The sequence below is a fragment of the Octopus sinensis genome, linkage group LG1, assembly GCF_006345805.1.
Source record: "Octopus sinensis linkage group LG1, ASM634580v1, whole genome shotgun sequence".
Taxonomy (NCBI): domain Eukaryota; kingdom Metazoa; phylum Mollusca; class Cephalopoda; order Octopoda; family Octopodidae; genus Octopus; species Octopus sinensis.
Window position 1 is genome coordinate 54,829,297 of NC_042997.1, and position 18,401 is coordinate 54,847,697.

At 33.8% G+C, this 18,401-nt stretch overlaps 1 protein-coding gene across 1 annotated transcript in view; it reads left to right on the forward strand.

Annotated features, from left to right (window-relative positions):
* Positions 1–2,805: 2,805 nt before the first annotated feature.
* Positions 2,806–18,401, forward strand: part of LOC115216083 (activator of 90 kDa heat shock protein ATPase homolog 1) — a 29,735-nt gene continuing 14,139 nt past the window's right edge. The window contains exons 1-2 of the mRNA XM_029785344.2: positions 2,806–3,000; positions 11,668–11,747. Coding sequence (XP_029641204.1) covers positions 2,921–3,000; positions 11,668–11,747 — 160 coding nt within the window. The 5' untranslated portion in view covers positions 2,806–2,920. The remainder of the gene's footprint in view (positions 3,001–11,667; positions 11,748–18,401) is intronic.

Genomic DNA, 18,401 nt, shown 5'->3' on the forward strand with positions numbered 1-18,401 from the left:
ATGGAACTACCAAATACATACAGCTTGCATTCTGGTTTTTCCTCCATTCTCAACGAACTAGTAATTATTAATATGCTCGATTGGGGACAATTTCCAGTTCCACACTTTCTCTCTCACTCCGATGACGGGATACTTACCTTACGTGAATTCTATGCTTAGCTGTCCTAGAAACAGCTATAAGAACCTTTACGTATTTATTAAAACTACTCTACACCACGTTTTACTAAATGTTTTAGAATGATACTCAATGTTTTGCTTGTTCCTTATCTGTTATATTGTATACCTGCTCAGTGATGAACAATTTCTCGTCACCTTTGATAGACGTTTTCAGCACATTTTTCAGTTACAATTCAAGCCGGAGATTTAGTAGTAAACCAAACTGAGTACTCATAGTACATACCTATTACATCGATTGACGAAAACTCCAACTCCTTGCGTAGTCTCTCCTCTCCTGTGCGTGCGCGCGCGCGTGTGATACAAAGGTATTATAAGAATACAATCTCAGTTACATATTAGAATCAGCCGACCTCAAAAAAGTAGATTCATTCTAAAAGACAAAACACCAAAAACTAGAAACAAACAATTGTTTTTAAAAATATCAACATCGAACAACTAAAAGAAATAAAATAAACAAGTAAATATTCCACAGAAAATAGTAAATTGCCAAATATTTTTTTCCAACATAAGCCAGAAAACTAATAGTAAAATATTATAAAAGTAATTTGCACTTCCAACAATAACAATCACTTCATACCTATGTCATAATAACAAATTCTAATAATGTATTCAAGGATCAACGCTAGGAGAGAATCGGAGAGGTAGGTGAATTGCACTCCGTTCCCCATACCTCACATACTGCAAGACTAAGTTAAGGCCTTTTGCAAACATTTCTCGAAAATCAGCCTCTCAAAACCACACAAATGATCACGTTCTTCTTATCAGATACCCCCAAAACAATACAGAAACCTGAAAGCTCAAAAAACCATAGCTAGATAAAATCACGAACACACGAAGGAATTAATGCATACATTTACAATTACTTATACCAACACTCAAATTCTCAGAGTCTGTAAGCTTGGCAAAATTATAGCAATCTCAAAGCTGAGAGAAAATCCATCATACAGGTCCACTACCCTCCTAAGCACAATTTTAGAAAGGCAAATCGTTGATATAATGAAACCACACGTCACTTTCTTCAAATCACAACACGAACTTAGACCGCTACACTCAAACACCAGACAACTCAAAGACGTAATATAGAAAACAGATGACGGCTTCAACAAAATAAATAAATAACTCTCTCTCTCTCTCACAAACCATTTTAACTGCCATCAACATTAGCTAGGCTTTCAACTTTACTCCATATTTTGAGGCCATACTAAAAATACACGACACTCTACAAAACAGCACAATAGCAACGACTTGTCAGGCCACCAGGCAATATTTCAGGTTCTGAAAATATGAACCATATTTAAAGAAGCGCAATATCTAGAGTGGTGTAGTAAAGGGAGCTATCATTTCAATCTTAACAGTCTATATCTGCACGACATTCCTACACTACTATATAACATTCTTCTCTACTAGACACTATCGTACATATATTCTAACTCCATTTGAAACCTGGTTATACAAGAGACTTAAAGGAGCACAAACTAAATTCGCTGTTTCCTTTCTTACGATTAGCAGCAACACTAGAACACATAAACTACAACCAAACAAAACACTCAATAACATAAACGTTCGACACAGGAGGAATAAAAATAGTATGAGTTACTTTCACATCGTCCTCAACTTTAACAACGTACATAGTAAAGAAAGCAAAACAATGCACAAACAACTTGATCAACGAAAAGAAATAACAACAATAGTGTTAAAAGACATTAAATCTACCATCGACTATACTAGTTTTTTTGTTTTTTTTTCTGGGGCCGTAGTTCATACAAACCTGTATGAACTACAAAGAACACAAAACAGCGCTTTACGCAAACATTACAGATTATGTACATACCTGATCCACGAGCCAACAGCACAATGGAACAAAAATACTAAAAAATGAAAGACTACCTGCAAAAAGGTACAGTCTGTTGTTGCAGAAATCCACCACCAAACATCCAGATGCGTATAAAATAACCCATTTCACAACTACAACATTCTAAAAGCACTATCTTGCACATGTGCCAGTTTGCATACCACCAAGAAGTGCACCGACCCCTTCCGACGAAGTCACCTCCCACGCCTTCCTGTTGACACCACCAGAAAATGATCAGTGAAGAGAACAATATGTCTAGTCTGTCATATTGTACCCTATGCGATTCGTCACTGTGTGTTGAAGTATGCAGTATAATTCTCGATCAGACGGAGACGTAACTAGGAAGTTTGTACTGTCGTTCAGCCGACATAGGATTGCTCGCTCAAGGCTGACATGGATGTACACAACAACGAACATCTTAGCACTACAAGAGTTTTTATGACAAAATTTCCCATTTGTCTAACTTTTTCCTCCCTCCCACTTTTTTTTTTCAAGTGAAGTTTTTAAAGAAATTTTATCTGGAAACTGTGACACTCATGGCTTTGTGTCACATCGAGAGTATGTTTCGAAAAGCTACAATGTCAACTCATTTGCTTTAGATAAAATTACAAATAAAAAGCACATCGTTAAACATACAACTTAATCACGTAGGTCTGTTTTTGCAATAAATAATAGTTTGTTGTTTTTCTTGTGATTACTGAGATAAACATTTCTCGCACAAGCTGTTGTCATGGTAAAATATATGTGACGCCACTTCCTTTAACTGACGTCACTTCCTCATCCGTTATAACTTCGAGAATTTTCGCACTATTTCACTTGTTCTGTTATCCACTTAGTGAGATATTATATGCCTACGCTGTAGTTTTCATTCAGTTTGCGAAATTTGTGAAAATGGCCAAATGGGACCAAAGGGATCCGCGTTGGATAGTAGAGGTGCGCCCCGATGGTACAAATGTGAATAATTGGCACTGGTATGTATTGATATATTCATTTACAGTGCATAATCCTATCGAACCAGACCGGTTTCGGAAAATGTGTTTCAAACTCACAGCGACCACGCGCACTTAACATCTGTATAATTTTATTAGAACGTATGTAATATATAAATTATATTCTATAGTTTTTTTCTATATATCCAAAGTACTAGGACATTGAATGGTACTTCTTTGCTTTTCTCCCCCTCCCCCCATTTCGTAGGGTTTCTTGTCTTTCGATTTTGGGGTGTCTGAAAAAAAAAATTACGGCAAATTAAAATCAAACGGGGATTTAATCTAATGCATTCTTTTAGAAAAGTTACTAAAAAAATCATATCTTAATTTGTTATAAATTCATTAATTGAGACACGATTTCGTTTCTATTTCCAGTCTTATAATTCTTGAATCTCTTGTCCTTGATGAAGTAAAAAGACGAACCCCCTAAACCTCTATTAAGTATATTGCTATTGTTTAATAATGATTTCTGCAATTGTCTAATTTTCTTTTTCTTCTTGAACATTCCACATATTAGTCACATCAAGAAAGGTCTTCGCTAGAGTGCACATGATTGGGTAATAGTAATACATTCAAGAACCTTTTTCTCAGTGCATATTTTATTGTCGATCTTACTAAATTCGGTCATCGTCTCTCGAAAGTGATATAACCGTTCTGTCTTATGTAATGATGGTATTTAAAATGTAAATCATTATAGAAGTTGATTTAATTATTTACGGTGAAAAAAATTAACTGGAAAAATCTCTTTTTATTGGATTCCTTTAAATTAACTTTCGTATAGGTTAAAGCATAGTATAATGTTCATTTTGTTTGCTATATGTACTTTTGATTTATTTCAGAGACCCTTTTTGAATATAAAATTGATGTTTTTAAGTATGTCTTATAATATAGATGTATATACTCTATGCTAAAACTATGATTTACCTGGTTTCTAGAACTTTTCATTGTGTAATACTTTATAAAACGCTATGATAAGTGGTGCCAACGGACACATTAAAAAAAGACAAACTATTCGTAAATGTATACGCTTTACTCTGGCTTCTGTGGGGATTACTAATTATAAGTACTATGTACTTTTCTGCAATGGCTCGCTGTGTAAATTGAACATTTCCATTTTATTTATATATGTAGAACCATGCCGCTATGCTTGAGGCAATTTTGAATCCCTATTCGAGCCATCAAACTTGCGTCGCTATGCTCTTGGAAAATAATTAACGTCATAACATCCTGTTTCTTTTGCATTTTGTCTCTTCCAAATACAGTGATACAAGTTTGGGTCATAAGTGAACTACGGTCATGTTGGGGCACTGTCCTGAGTTATCACTTATTTGTTTGGATTAGAGATTCAGAATCTGATAAATAAATAAATAAATAAATAAATGAATAAAATCATGCGCATAGGAGATTCACAGCTGCAGCATTTTTTTCGTATATATATTTCGTTTGCATTTGAAGTTTATAAATATATTTTGCTTGCATTTACATATTCCCCTTAATTTAAATTGAAACAACAAAAGCGATAAGAATCTCGGTCTATAGCTTTAGAAATGTATGTATTAATTACAGGGACAAAAAATATGAAAATCCTGTAATAGTTGTTGGGAGACATTTTCGTGAAAGGCAAATCGCCATATAAGCTATCAGACAGGTACGAATCTTAATATCCCGTCGTACTTCTTGAGTATCTGCAAAATTCCTGGTTTCCTTCTATGTGATTATTACATGCATGGATGACAGGATCTATGGTTTTGATTCTGTGGTTGGTAGTCAAATGTTGAAGATAACTTAACAATGGTATTGTTATATGATCCCAACAGATCGGCCTCTGGCAGAATATATAGCAGTACAAGTAAAAGGGCAGCTATATTTTTAGAATCAACCTCAATTAGAAAGCACCACCTTGCTCCCGGTTCCACACTACTGAACATCCACTGTGCATCTGTCACATGCTCAACATCACAATTTCATTCAATTAATACAAATTTATTAGTTTCAGCAACCTATCAAAGTCTTCCCAGTTGCTTCGGATTCTGCTAAAAGTGTTCTCTGTAAACATCCTGATAGTATTTCTGATTGCAAATTGTTTCACTGATAAATGTGACACCTCTTCCCCCCCATCATAAGCTTATCAATAGATTATCACTTTTATCAGTTTTAGGCATTTTTCACACCGGTCCCCATCAGTTTTTAAAATTTTTGGCTGATTCTGAGTCTCTTGTTCAAAACATAAAAGTTTGAAGGACTTTTTTAAAAATAGGCACAGGAGTGGCTGTGTGGTAAGTAGCTTGCTTACCAACCACATGGTGGCACCTTGGGCAAGTGTCTTCTAGTATAGCCTCAGGCTGACCAAAGCCTTGTGAGTGGATTTGGTAAACAGAAACTGAAAGAAGCCCGTCGTATATATATATATATATATATGTGTGTGTTTGTCTCCCTAGCATTGCTTGACAACCGATGCTGGTGTGTTTATGTCCCCGTCACTTAGCGGTTCGGCAAAAGAGACCGATAGAATAAGTACTGGACCTACAAAGAATAAGTCCCGGGGTTGAGTTGCTCGACTAAAGGCGCTGCTCCAGCATGGCTGCAGTCAAATGACTGAAACAAGTAAAAGAGTAGAGAGTAAACAAATCAGAAAAGGGATTAAAATATCCAAGCTTAAATGATCAAGTGACTAAGGTTATTTTAATAGATTATATTGATCCCAATATTTATATCAATCTTCAAGAATGGCAGTGTTGCTTGTTTTTTTTTTGTTTGCGTAAATGCATTAGATCACTTAACTGTGGAGAACAGGGTCCCTATACTCTTGGGACCCTATTCTCTGTGATGGTCTGGCATCCAATCTAGCCGCAGATTATTTTTCATGTTGGTAAGATGCAGATATAGCTTTGTGGTTAAGAAGTTTACTTCACAACCATGTAGCTTCAGGTTTAGTTCCACTGCACAGCAATTTGCAAGTGTCTTCTACTATAACCCCAGGTTAATCAAAGCCTTGTGAGTAGATTTTGGAGGGGCAAACTGCAAGAAGCCTTTTGGATATGTGTTTGTGTCTCCTTGTTTTGATGTCAGGCATTAATTGTAAAATGTTGTCATTGATTTGCAATCTTTCATGAAAACATGTTTGGCCATTGGGCTCTTTGTTGTTTGAAAGGCTAGGGGGAATATTATCTTGCTTGGAAATGGGTTAGGGTGGTATCAGAAAGTATATTTGACTATAAAAAAATCTGCCTCAACAAATTTCATCTGATCCATGCAAGCATGAAAAGTGGACGTCAACCCTTAAGCATTGAATCCAACCAAAATATTCTACATGTTTTATATTAAATTATATATTTTACATAATTATATAATTTCATTCTAAAAATAATCACTTCATCAAAATCTCAAAGCTATCACATAATGCATGATTAATTAAAAACAATATGAATAAATCAGCATTACTTTTGACAATGATCTGAGTGCTAAAGGATTAAAATGGTGAGGATGAGGAATGCTATGAAATTGGGGCTGAGCATTAACCAATAAACCTTTTTGTGACTTAAGATGCACTTACTGCCATGATCATATCTAAAGAGGTCTTTATTTTGAAATCAGTCATCTACTTCATATGCAATGTCAGATTGCCAATTTGTTATGTTTGCTACATATATCATCATCATCATCATCGTTTAGCGTTCGCTTTCCATGCTGGCATGGGTTGGACGGTTCAACTGGGTCTGGGAAGCCAGAAGGCTGCACCAGGCCCAGTCTGATCTGGCAATGTTTCTATGGCTGGATGCCCTTCCTATATATATATATATACGAACACTATCTTATTGGTTCCAGATAGTGAATTGGGGTGCTGTCTCTGAGTTTTGAATCAGTATAAAAATTAAGAAATTCTCTAAGACGCTTTCTAAATGATGCATTTATACCAATCGTCTGAAGTACACATAATGTGTCATATTTTAGAACTTGTGGAATGAGTCATTTAAACATTGAGAGCCAATGAAATTCTTGGGTGAACTGGCTCAGAGAGATAATTATTTTGGGTCTAAACACAATATCATGTGGATGGATCTCACTTAAGTTTAAATTATAAAAATGTTTGATCAATGTATCTACCTATATATGTATCATAATATATGAGGCTATGTATTCCACAGACACTTGTATTGTTGATGTTGACTCAGTATGACACTATGACAAGGACAGTTTTTGATTTACAGGTGCAGCCCATCCAGTGGGATTTGTCTTCACCCTGAGTCTACCGTAGAACACACTTACCAAGTATGTTACACTGTGGCAACATACTTGGCATCTCATTATTGCAAAGTGAATATCTTAAACCATTCAACAATATTTGAAGGAAAGATATATATTGCTGACTCTGAATGCATACATGTAAAAGTGTTATTTCTTTCCCAAGCAACAAACTTACAAAATTTTGCATTTATAATCAACTTTTACAATAGTCCAAAGAATTTCTTTGAGAACTACCCATTATATATGCATGCATATGTGTGTGAGAGGAGTAGTGGTAGGAAGTGTTCCTGATTGGAAAGACAGCATGCTAGAGAAATTCAAGTTGGGAAAAATGTGTTCAGAATGATCATGATGTACCTGCCCTTACTGATGTTAAAAAGAGGCTTGGAAGTGCTTTGAGAGAGACTGTTTAATGAAGTGACTGCATAGAAGAGAGATTTCTTGAGTAGACCCAACATGGAATCAGCCATCCAAGTTCACATCGTTATGATTAACGAAGTAAGAGCCATGAATACAGTGATAAGTCTAGATTACAAGACTAGGTCCACTTGAACTTGGCCTTCATCTCCTGTTTATGATAAATCTGCAGGTCATAACAGAGTTGTTAAAACCAACATCCATGAAAACTCCTGAGTGCCAATTATCTAGTTCTTATGATTGAATCAGTCAAAGATTTGGATGAATTCCTGATTTGGAAGCAAGAATCAAGTGGCCTCAAAGTAAACTGAGTGAAGATTAAAACATTTGTAAGTAGTAAAGAAAGAGTGCCCTGCTACCATCAGGAGTTGTTTGTACTCAGAGTGCCATAATGGAATAAGGAGAAAATTCCTTATGTTGCACCTGGTTATGCACAAGAGTTGTTGCAGGACCAACAACAGGCAAGCTGTCAGAGAAACACACTTTACATACAACAGATGCTCAGAAGCAGTAAGTACCAAGAAATAGAAGCTCTCAAATACCCAGAAGTTCTAGAAGTAGTTGATAACTTCTGTTATCTGGGTGATCTAATTAGTAGTAGAGGTAAGTATCCTAACGGGTGGTAACCAGAACAAGATTAGACTGGAAGACGTTTGGAGAGCTGTTACTTCTGCCAGTGATGAAGGGCAGATTGTATGACACATGTATATGCTGCTTGGTAGTGAGATATAGGCCTTGAATGTTGAGGATTTACAAAGATTATATAGAAATGAATCAAACTAATTTACTGGATGTATGATGTTAATGTGCATGAAGAATAGAGTACAAATCGTTGCTATTATGCAAAAATGTCATAAGTCCAAAATGTTGTTTTTTTAGAAAAAGAAAAAAATAGTTTCGCCTTTTTATAGCAAAACCGTTGTACTACACTTGGACAATCTTTGATATCTTGGCATCTGAAGCAGCTGGAGATACAATAGTTTGCTCAAAAGAACTGGCTATTGCAAGCAAAAATAGATATTGAAAAAAACAAATTTGGACATATGACAATTTGACATAACAGCAACAAAATGAATTAGGGAAGAAATAGCTGCATGAGGAATTTGAGGTGGTGTCCAAGTGAGAAAACTGCTCTGGTATAGGTATGTTTATAAAGAATGACAGCTGTATAAAGTAGTGCAAGTGAATAGAACCTGTGAAAGACTGATGAAGGAAGATGCAGGATGAAGTGAAGATTGACTTTAAGATGCTGAGACTCAAGAAGATGACAGAAGGATTGAATGATTAGTGAAATGCAGTGCTGGATAAAATCTGTCCCTAGTGCAAGCATGGCAAAATAAACTTTAAAATGGTGCTGTATATTCCTCCATAGTTTCTTCCCTGTTAGCCTCCATCTGTTTCCTTCTCTACCTCTGTGATGCTTTCCTTTGTCTCAGTCATTCCAATTTCTCATGCTCTCCATCTCTATCATCTCTGTCACACATCTCCCCATAACTTATACTCTCTCCATTCATCCATCCCCCACCTCCAGTTCACTGTATCAAACAGCTCATAAATCTAGGAATGGCATTGGATCTGCCTAACTCTCTCATCTTTCTGACACACACACACACACTCCTCTCCTTCATGCTACATCATGCTACCTGTGTAGTGAAGTGTGTGATAGTGAATCTGTGCATATTGTCACACCTTATTCATGAATGGTGGCTGTGTATTTTTATGTATACACACAACAGGCTTACTACAGCTTCTGTCTTCCAATTCCTCTTACAAGCATTAAACACACTATATTAAAAGTCACTGCTCACACTGTCACACAGGAGGAATTTCTAGGTTACAAAGTGAGAAAACAATGAAAACAAAAATGTGTGCGCATGCACGCACACACCTTGATTACATTGCTTCCCACCTGTATTTTGGCCTTATACTCTATCTTTGGACTGTACATATTTTGCTTTTACAAACTTCATTTTATAGTTCAGCACAGCTGCTGATCTATTGGTGTCCAACTCTGAGCATGATCTGTGGTTAGTAGTTTGCTGTTGATATTCACACTACCTGTCCAGCCAGTGTCTCTGATGACCATTTCTAGGCATGTGGTGAAGAGTTCTGAAGAGATGATATCCCCATGTTTGATGCCCTTCCTGACAGGAACTTTTATTGGTGGTGATAGCAGAGCTATGTCTGTGGAGCACTCATTTTGTATTTCTAGGCCTTTTCATAGTTGATGAATGCTATGCATAGAAGCAACCTCTATTCATTGGCTCATTGTGTAAGCTGTGTTAAGGTGAATATGTGATCCATTGTACTATAGTTCTTTTGAAATCACCTGTTCCCTTGGCTACTGGTCATTGAGGTGTTTTGATAGTCTAGTGACTATGACCTTTGTAAATAGCTTAAAGAAGTTTAGACAAGAGGCATATGGGGACAATAGTTCCTTAAATCTTCATTGTAACCTTTCTTGTGAAATAAGATGGTATTTAACTCTTTCCACTTTGAGAGTAATTTGCTCTCCTTCAGATAGTAAGTGAAGCATAGAACAGGGATTTTCCACAGCTCTTCATCTCTGCACCTTAACACTCAGTTGCCAAGTGGTATCCAAGAGATAAGAAAAAGCTACTTGGAAGGCCTTCACAATGATGGGAAGATGATTTAGTTAAATGATTTGGAAGATGAAAAAGAATGGTGTGATCACGAAAGAACTGGAAGTGCATTGTGACCAGCCATGTATTACAACATCTGACATCTGGTCAATAAAGTGATATATATGGTTTCAATGCAATGTTATCGAAATCAATATGCTATAGTTTAAAACTCTGGCAAAAATTTAACTTAAGTGTAAACAGTTAAACTGTTTTAATCTCTCCCGAGGTTGGTGGTAAGAAAAGCAATTGGCTGCAGAAAATCTGTTTTAGCAAATTCCATCTGGCTCATGCAACCATGGAAAGTGAATGTTAAAATGATGCTAATGAAATTTAAGAGACCAAGTCAATCTCCCTCATTCCAGAATTTCTGGAAAATTGTATAACTTCATGAAATGCATAGCTTTAGTGTATAAATTATAATATGAATACCATTTTGAAGGTTAGTGAGTTGTATCTGAAAAAAATAGTAGCCACTAAATGTTTTTCTGTTGTTAGTTGTCTATTTCCAATTATCTTAAGTATTACTTTTGAGTAAGCAATTTATAATAACTTACTCAAAAGTACATTTTGAAGTAATTCAGAATTTTATGGAGTCCAAAGTCTGGATTCAATGTCATGAAATCAAAGTTAAAAGCAACTACTGGATTATTAGAGTTGGAGTTGATAACAATATACCAACTCTATAAAGGAGTAACTGATTGAAGCACTTCTGTTTCTAAGGACAATATATAATTTTTATCTCACTTGATTTAATCCCTCATATTACATACTACATTCTCTTAAATTTTATTTTCAAACAATGCTTCATCCTCAAAAAAGGAAGTTACGTGTCTTAGTTTATTTCTACTAAAATGGTGTATTCAGTTGCTTTACAAATTTATTTGTTGAATTTTAACTATGGTGTACTTTAGATTGTTGATGTGGTAAACAATGATGTTCCTGATTTTCTTTTATAGTATTTTTCTAGTTTTAATACTTTCATATCCTTTTGTTCTATAGCCACCTTTTTTTGATTTTATAGGTTTTGTCTTATGCTTATTTGCTTGAAGCTTCTTTAATAAATAATATAAAAAAGCTATAATGGTATAGTTATAGTCTTTTAAACCCAAATTTTAACAGTTGGTAATAAGTAACCTGATGAGTTACATTGGACATATATGTTGTGTGCATTCAGCCAATATAAGAAATATCTGATTTGTCTAACTACAAATAAAGGACTCAATCAGAGAGCGATTAAAACATTCATATCATCATTGCTAATTTGAGAGTTTATAACCTCAGTCTGTTGTAAATCTATTATTATCAAATATATTGATACTAAATTGCTTTCCTAACTTTTCAGGGTAGAAAAAAATGCTACATCTTGGTCCAAAAATAAAATTACTGAACTTCTTGCTGGCCTTGTTGTACAAAATGAAGACTGTAAGTAATGCTATTCTTGTGATGTTTAAATTTATTTTCCTAGCTTCATTTTTTTTCTAATGCCAGCATGAGTCTACTGTATTGTTTATTGTTGTCAGCACATTTTCATCTCATACTCTTTGTCCATTTTAATTCACTTGTCTCTGGTGACAAAAGCTTTTCTGTTTGAAGTCTTTTCAGACTCCCTTTGGCTGTTGAGATTAATGCAAAGAGTGTTTAACTTAAATTTCTTCAGGTTGGTCATTATAAGGGAAAGATATGGAGTTGTGAGTTGTAGTTCTGATGATAAATTTTAAGTGAAATGTCTAGTTTGGGATTTTGAAGATGAGACACAGTAGGGTAAATAACAAGAGCTATTAGACTAGATGAACTAGGCTGGGGATGGAAATATAGAATCCTAAAAGAAATCTATTATATAAAGTTATGAAGCAATATATATATATCCCAATTGTTTATCTTTTTAATTACAAGTTTTATTGATTGGCTAGGAACCCCTACAACTAGGCCATGGTCAAATGAATCCTCACAATAAATTATCTCTTACTCTTTAATATCATAATTAACAATCAGGCTCAGTGTCTTAAAAATCAGGATCTGATGCCATAATGAGAAAATATGCACACAATATATTAAAGATCTCATCTAAGTATAAACAAATATAAAAGTAGAAATTCCAAAGCAAAAACATCCTGTACATACTTTAATTCCAAAACAAAAACATCCTATTCATATATTAAATCAAAATTAGGGGTGGATGACATTCCTATCAGTGGCTAAGAAATACCTAATAAATTCTATGTGGTCCAGCTTTCATTTAGTGGAAAATTTCTTCATAATTGAATGTCTAATATCTAATGTTTTTAAGTATTAGATATTAAGTTTCTGACTTTAGTTTACCAATCCAATCTAGGTTTAGTTTTATTGTATACAGAGAAACCTTAACATTAAAAATTACTAGGTACTGTCCATAGTTATTACTATGTATCTATATCAAATCAAAAAGTGGTAGGTGACTCATATCTTTGTTTGTTCCATGGTTGTAGAAAGGGCATTCCATTTAATGCTTGCATTGCACTTTGATGTCTGTGGTTAGACCAAATGCAGTGTAGATTAAAAAATCCGCTTGCTTTATTATTTATTTATGAACTTTGGTGCTTTCTACACATTTCATATATCTCTTATACAACTAAAATTCAATTTTTCAAATTTATTTTCCAACGTTTTTAATCCAAAAAATTGTTTTATCACAGTAAGCCAAAACGTATTATAAACATAGGTCTGAGAGTTCACTCTTAATATTGATCTACAAACTTAAATGGAATCACAAATAAGGAAATTCCATCAACTCTACTTAGGTAACATCATATACTCAACATCTTTATACTACAATTTTTAAAAGATGAACAATTTGAACCCCCCCCCTTCCTTGGTTTTTAAAAGCTTGCAAAAGATTCTTTTCTTGCACAACGTTTTATAGAGATGGACCATATGCAATGACTTATCTTCTGCTTCTGGGTTATAATAGTATTTTGTTGGTGTCTTGGCCATGTCTGCACCTCTGGGGTGTGAAAGACAATAGATAGAGAAACTTTTCAGTGCCATATATTTTAAACTGCGTATTTATGAATGTCTCAAGGAAGAGACTTAGAAATCCTAGTAAATTCCATGACGTCCAGCTTTCAATTAGTGAAACCTCCAGAGATGGTTGTTTCCAACTCTTTTCATTAGACACACTCTTAGTTCCCTCTTTCTTTCTATGAAATCTTGAGCTACTACCAAAATGCATTCATTTTATATAGATTCACACTCAACTACATATAACATGTCTTATAGAATTGCCACACATTTAAAACAATTTATGTTCTGTAATGTTTCAGACAGTAACTTTAGACATTACATATAAATTCTACTTTTCTTTAAAAGAAAACATTTGTAAGAAAATCTGAATCATTATCCTTCAATGTAAAAAAAAGAAAATTTATATATTCTTCATATGCATTGAGAGCTGATGTCTCCAAATCACAACTGTACTGTGAATCATACTGTGAATCATACAGATGTCATCTGTATGAAAAACAAAGTTTGTGAGAATCAAGAATCTAGTTGAAGTCCTAAGATGCAAGTTATTTTAATCGTTCCAATAAAAGATGGGAGACAACTCCGAATTTGTTTGCTCTTGCACCTCAGAACAAGAAGCATAGATTTACCATAGCGCGGAAAACGGACGTTAAACGATGATGATGTATGTACAATATTGTACATCTGTTTAGTGATTCTCTCGTCACTATTTCAGCCAGTGCTTTGCTGAGGGGGTCTAGTAGGACCAAAACATGTCTGGAGGTGTCTTCCATGTTTGCTGAAATGATTAAAATAATATTAATCTTTGCACTAAAGTTGTACTTTCCACAAAACATAAGTATTTCCGTTATATTTTATATTTTGTTTCGGACAATGTTTGTATGTTCATTGATGGCTCAAGCCTGGATGAAATGGTTATTAGTAACATTTGTTTGGCTGCTGAAAAAAACTTGTCATAAAGCTAAAAAATTTCAAGTTTGGTATTAGCATTATTGTCAGTATTAATACCATGAGTCTTGTTGCCAAATAAATGGCAATAAGAAATAACTGTTTTATCCAGAAAAGACCAAAAAGATATTATTGAAGATTCAATAAATCTAGAATTGTTACTTTCCAAACAAAATAGAAAAGATAAATACATAGCATGTTAGGTTATTTTTTAAAATAACTCATTGTGTTGTTGTGTAGCCATACCTATAGCTAAGGCCTGCAATTTTTCTTGCAAGAAAAGTCCTTTTTTTCTAGAAAACCAGTTATTTAATGAGTCAAAAGAGCTATGTAGACATCTAGCTTGCTAGAAACAACAGCCAAAAGGATCTCAAATTAGACACTACTACTTTAAATAAGGAAAGAACACCTTACATAATATTGATCTGGTGTTAAGCAATAACAATCAGTTATACATATAAAAAAAAAAAAGAACCCTCCCAGTCATTATAGTGTAGGAAAATATCATACACTGTCAATCTTATAATTGCTAAGTATTTTGTGAAGAAATTTTATTTGAAAAAAAGGAAGTAATGGATTTATCTAATCAGTTTAATCTTCTTTCTTCACCATGACCTATAAATCTTATCTTCAGCAAATGTTGTCTTTCTTACATTTCATGGGGTAGTTCCTTTAGTTTTCAAAGAGACCCACACATGATGCTATTTTAGTGTTTGGGTTGGGTAAGAGTTTCACTTAGAATACTCTGTTTCAACTAATTTTATTGAGATTCTTTTATATTGGCAAGTATTCCTTGTGTATTGTGTGTGCATGTTTTTGCATGTTTGTTGTTTTAAAGTTTTATGTAAGAAAATATTTTTGGATTTCTTTGTCAGTTTAATAAAAGAATTTTGGCATGTGGTGTATACTTTAATGTTGGTTCACCAGGCATTTCATACAGTTTTCAGTTTATTGTAGTTGACTTGAATGGATTTTTTGTTGCTAGAGCTGTTTTATTTGACATGGGTTGTACATCTGAATAAGAAGAAAAGTAAAGTTCAGGAATGACCACCAACTTATAGATCAAGCTTTATTCTAAATATAGTTTTTACTTTTGGTTCCCCTACTTTTAAGTAATGATGACAGAATGGAAAACTCTGAGATTTCAAAACTTATGCATAATGTCTTCTAATAGCTTGCAGTAGAATCACTGTTTTGTTTGAAAAATCTATCCTTGTAAAAAGCATACAAAAACAAAATTTCTCAAGTGATTAGAAATTCTTGTTTCTCATATTTTAGGAAGGCTTTTAACAGTTTGGTGCTGAGGCATGCTTTCAGGAATGATATGTTACTATATTCAGAACCCAAAGAAATCTAGTAAAAATGAATTTAAAAAACTTAAATTTTTTTCAATAGTGTAAATGACTTTTTGATAATCATTTACTAATTACATAAAGAAATATTTATTGATATATAACACTAAGAAACAAGTTTTGTTCACCTGAATTTTTTCTTGTGTCTATATGTATCTTTTGGTATTGAGCTAGAAAAAATCATCTTGTATTCTGTCATCAATGTTTCCAAAAATAGTTTTAATTTGTATTTAGTCTTTTTATAATGCAACCTTTTAAAATAGTATGAGTGTTGAAAATTATATTTTTCTTGTGTGAATACTTTTATCTTTTGTAATTAGAGACTATTTGTAGTCTTCCATCATAATAATATTCCAGTAATCTTAGTACCTTCACTCTGTTGTTGCTGTGTCTTAGTGAAACCTGTAATTAGAAGGTATCTGTGGGTGAATCCTGCAAATAAGGCGAAAACAGCTCCTATAGATAAAACATAATGAAAATGTGCAACTACATAATATGTATCACGAAGTATAATATCTATGATGTTGTATAAGTTTTGGCTGAGAATCAAGGTGCTTATGCAAAAAATAGCCTTTTAAAGGCATGATCTTTCCCACCAGTTCCCTGTAATGTTTTGGCGAGTCTCTTGACATCCATAAATTACACTGAAATGCACAGTATTCTGCTTCCCTTTGACTCTGCTTATCTTCTTTCAAAATTTTTGGTCCAGTATATATACTATTATTGATATTGGTATCAAAAAGCTTTGGAAGTGTATGGTGGATTTCTTGAAAGGCTTTTACAAACTGTTTATCAATCCCAAGCTTGCATGAAGTGAAGTAACAAAACGTCTGCAGGTTCAACAAGATGCAACCAGACAACAATTAACCTTCTTGGCAGTAATTTCTATTGTTTCATTGAACTTTCCAGTAATGATTCACCAACAGCACTGCAACCCCATAAACAAAAAAAAAAAAAAACGTACAATTTGTTTAATATCCTTTTGCAAATCAGACATAAATTTCTTGAAATTTACGCATACGTCTCACTTCAGTTCTGTGTAGTTTATTTTTGCAAGTAACTGTATAACATTTACATAATCTTCTTTCAATTTGTACCTAGTGTGCAAGAGGTGGAGATGGATATTGGGTTTCTGTTGTGAAGTGAAATTGCTTTTGAGGCTTTAAGTTGAGCTGTCTGTGAACAGTCACTATTCCATGGGGGGTCATGCTCCAGTCCAACAGCAGTAAACAGTCATGCCTTTAGTATAATACTTATCCATTAACATGAAAATTGATTGCGAATTCTGCATGTTTTGTTTGATGCACAGTAGTCCTGTTATCTTCCCATATTAAATTCCACTCTTTTAATTTGGATACTAAACTGCTTACCTCACCTTAACCTACTTTATAACATCAAAATGCAGATATAGCAGTCATCATGGTGTTTCATAAATCTTTCTGATTTATGAGAATTGTAAAAGGTATATCCTTTCACACACCTCTTCCACATGGCTTCTGCATGAGCAACCAAAGGCTCTTCTGGGTCACTTTCAAAATACAGGCTATATGCTGTCCAGAATTTTGTGCCTTTCATGTGATATTTGCCTTGCTCCATCATAATATCTGCAAACATAATGTTAACATTCTCTAGGAAAAAGTATGATTTTAGTTATATAAAATACTAGCAGTATCGCCCGGCGTTGCTTGGGTTTGTAAGGGAAATAACTATATAAGCATTTTTAGAGAGTTACTTCCCTTATATAAACCGAGCAAAAAATTCATTAAAAATCTGAAAAAATGATGGTAAATTTTTTTTTAAAATCGTAGACTCATTGTAGACGCATGCTAATACCCAGAAGGGCTCAATATGAATCACGACTATAAGATACCCGCTTTTGGTTAAACTGCATCGCAAAATGTGGGAGTAGTTAGGAATCTAAATTGGAGGAGACAGACTCTCACACAACTTCAGTTTTATATATAAAGATTATTTTAGATATATAGGTGGAGGAAATTTTCACTACTGTGACTCACCAAAAAATAAATATTGGAATTCGGAATATTGATGATGGAGAAAAACTAACATTTTGAAATCAGTACCCTATCATGCTAAACAAAAGTGTTACCAAGTTTTTTAAGTAGTGTAATCGTTCTTATTTTTCTATGGGTGAGATTTTCTCTTTTTTATTTGTAGCAACCTTTACCAGACCAGAGTGAAAAACTAGACTAAATATCACTGGTCAGTCTCTATTTTTTAAGCACTTCCTATTTTACTGAGATTGAATTCTTTCCCCTTTACTGCCACTTTTAATTAAATTTGTCTTTTTTTTTTTTTAAATGTATGTTTGCAAATGTTTGCAGACTCTAATGTATATCTTTTTACTGTGAGTTCCAAGTCTAGCTTTTGGTAGTTTGGCTTAGATAGACAATGGAATGGAATTTAATGATACAAGTTTATTCACTTGTTAAGTGAATGGCATAGTCATGCATTATACAAAAAGTAATTTTTAAAATGCAATTTCTAAGAGTTGCAAATATTTTATATTATTGATGTAAAAGAATAATTGTTTCTACTTAAAATCTGAGAAATATAAATTTCAATTTTTTTTTTTTTTAGTTTCTGAGTTTTTACTTTTTTTATATACCTAAAATACAGAATACATTTTGACCAAAACATAAGAAAAATTCCCATAAATATTTTTCAAAGATAATATCTTAGTATTATTAAACCATTTTAAATTGCTAGGATCTTATTTATTTCAACCTCTGCTACAGCTCCCATGACTTACTTCCAC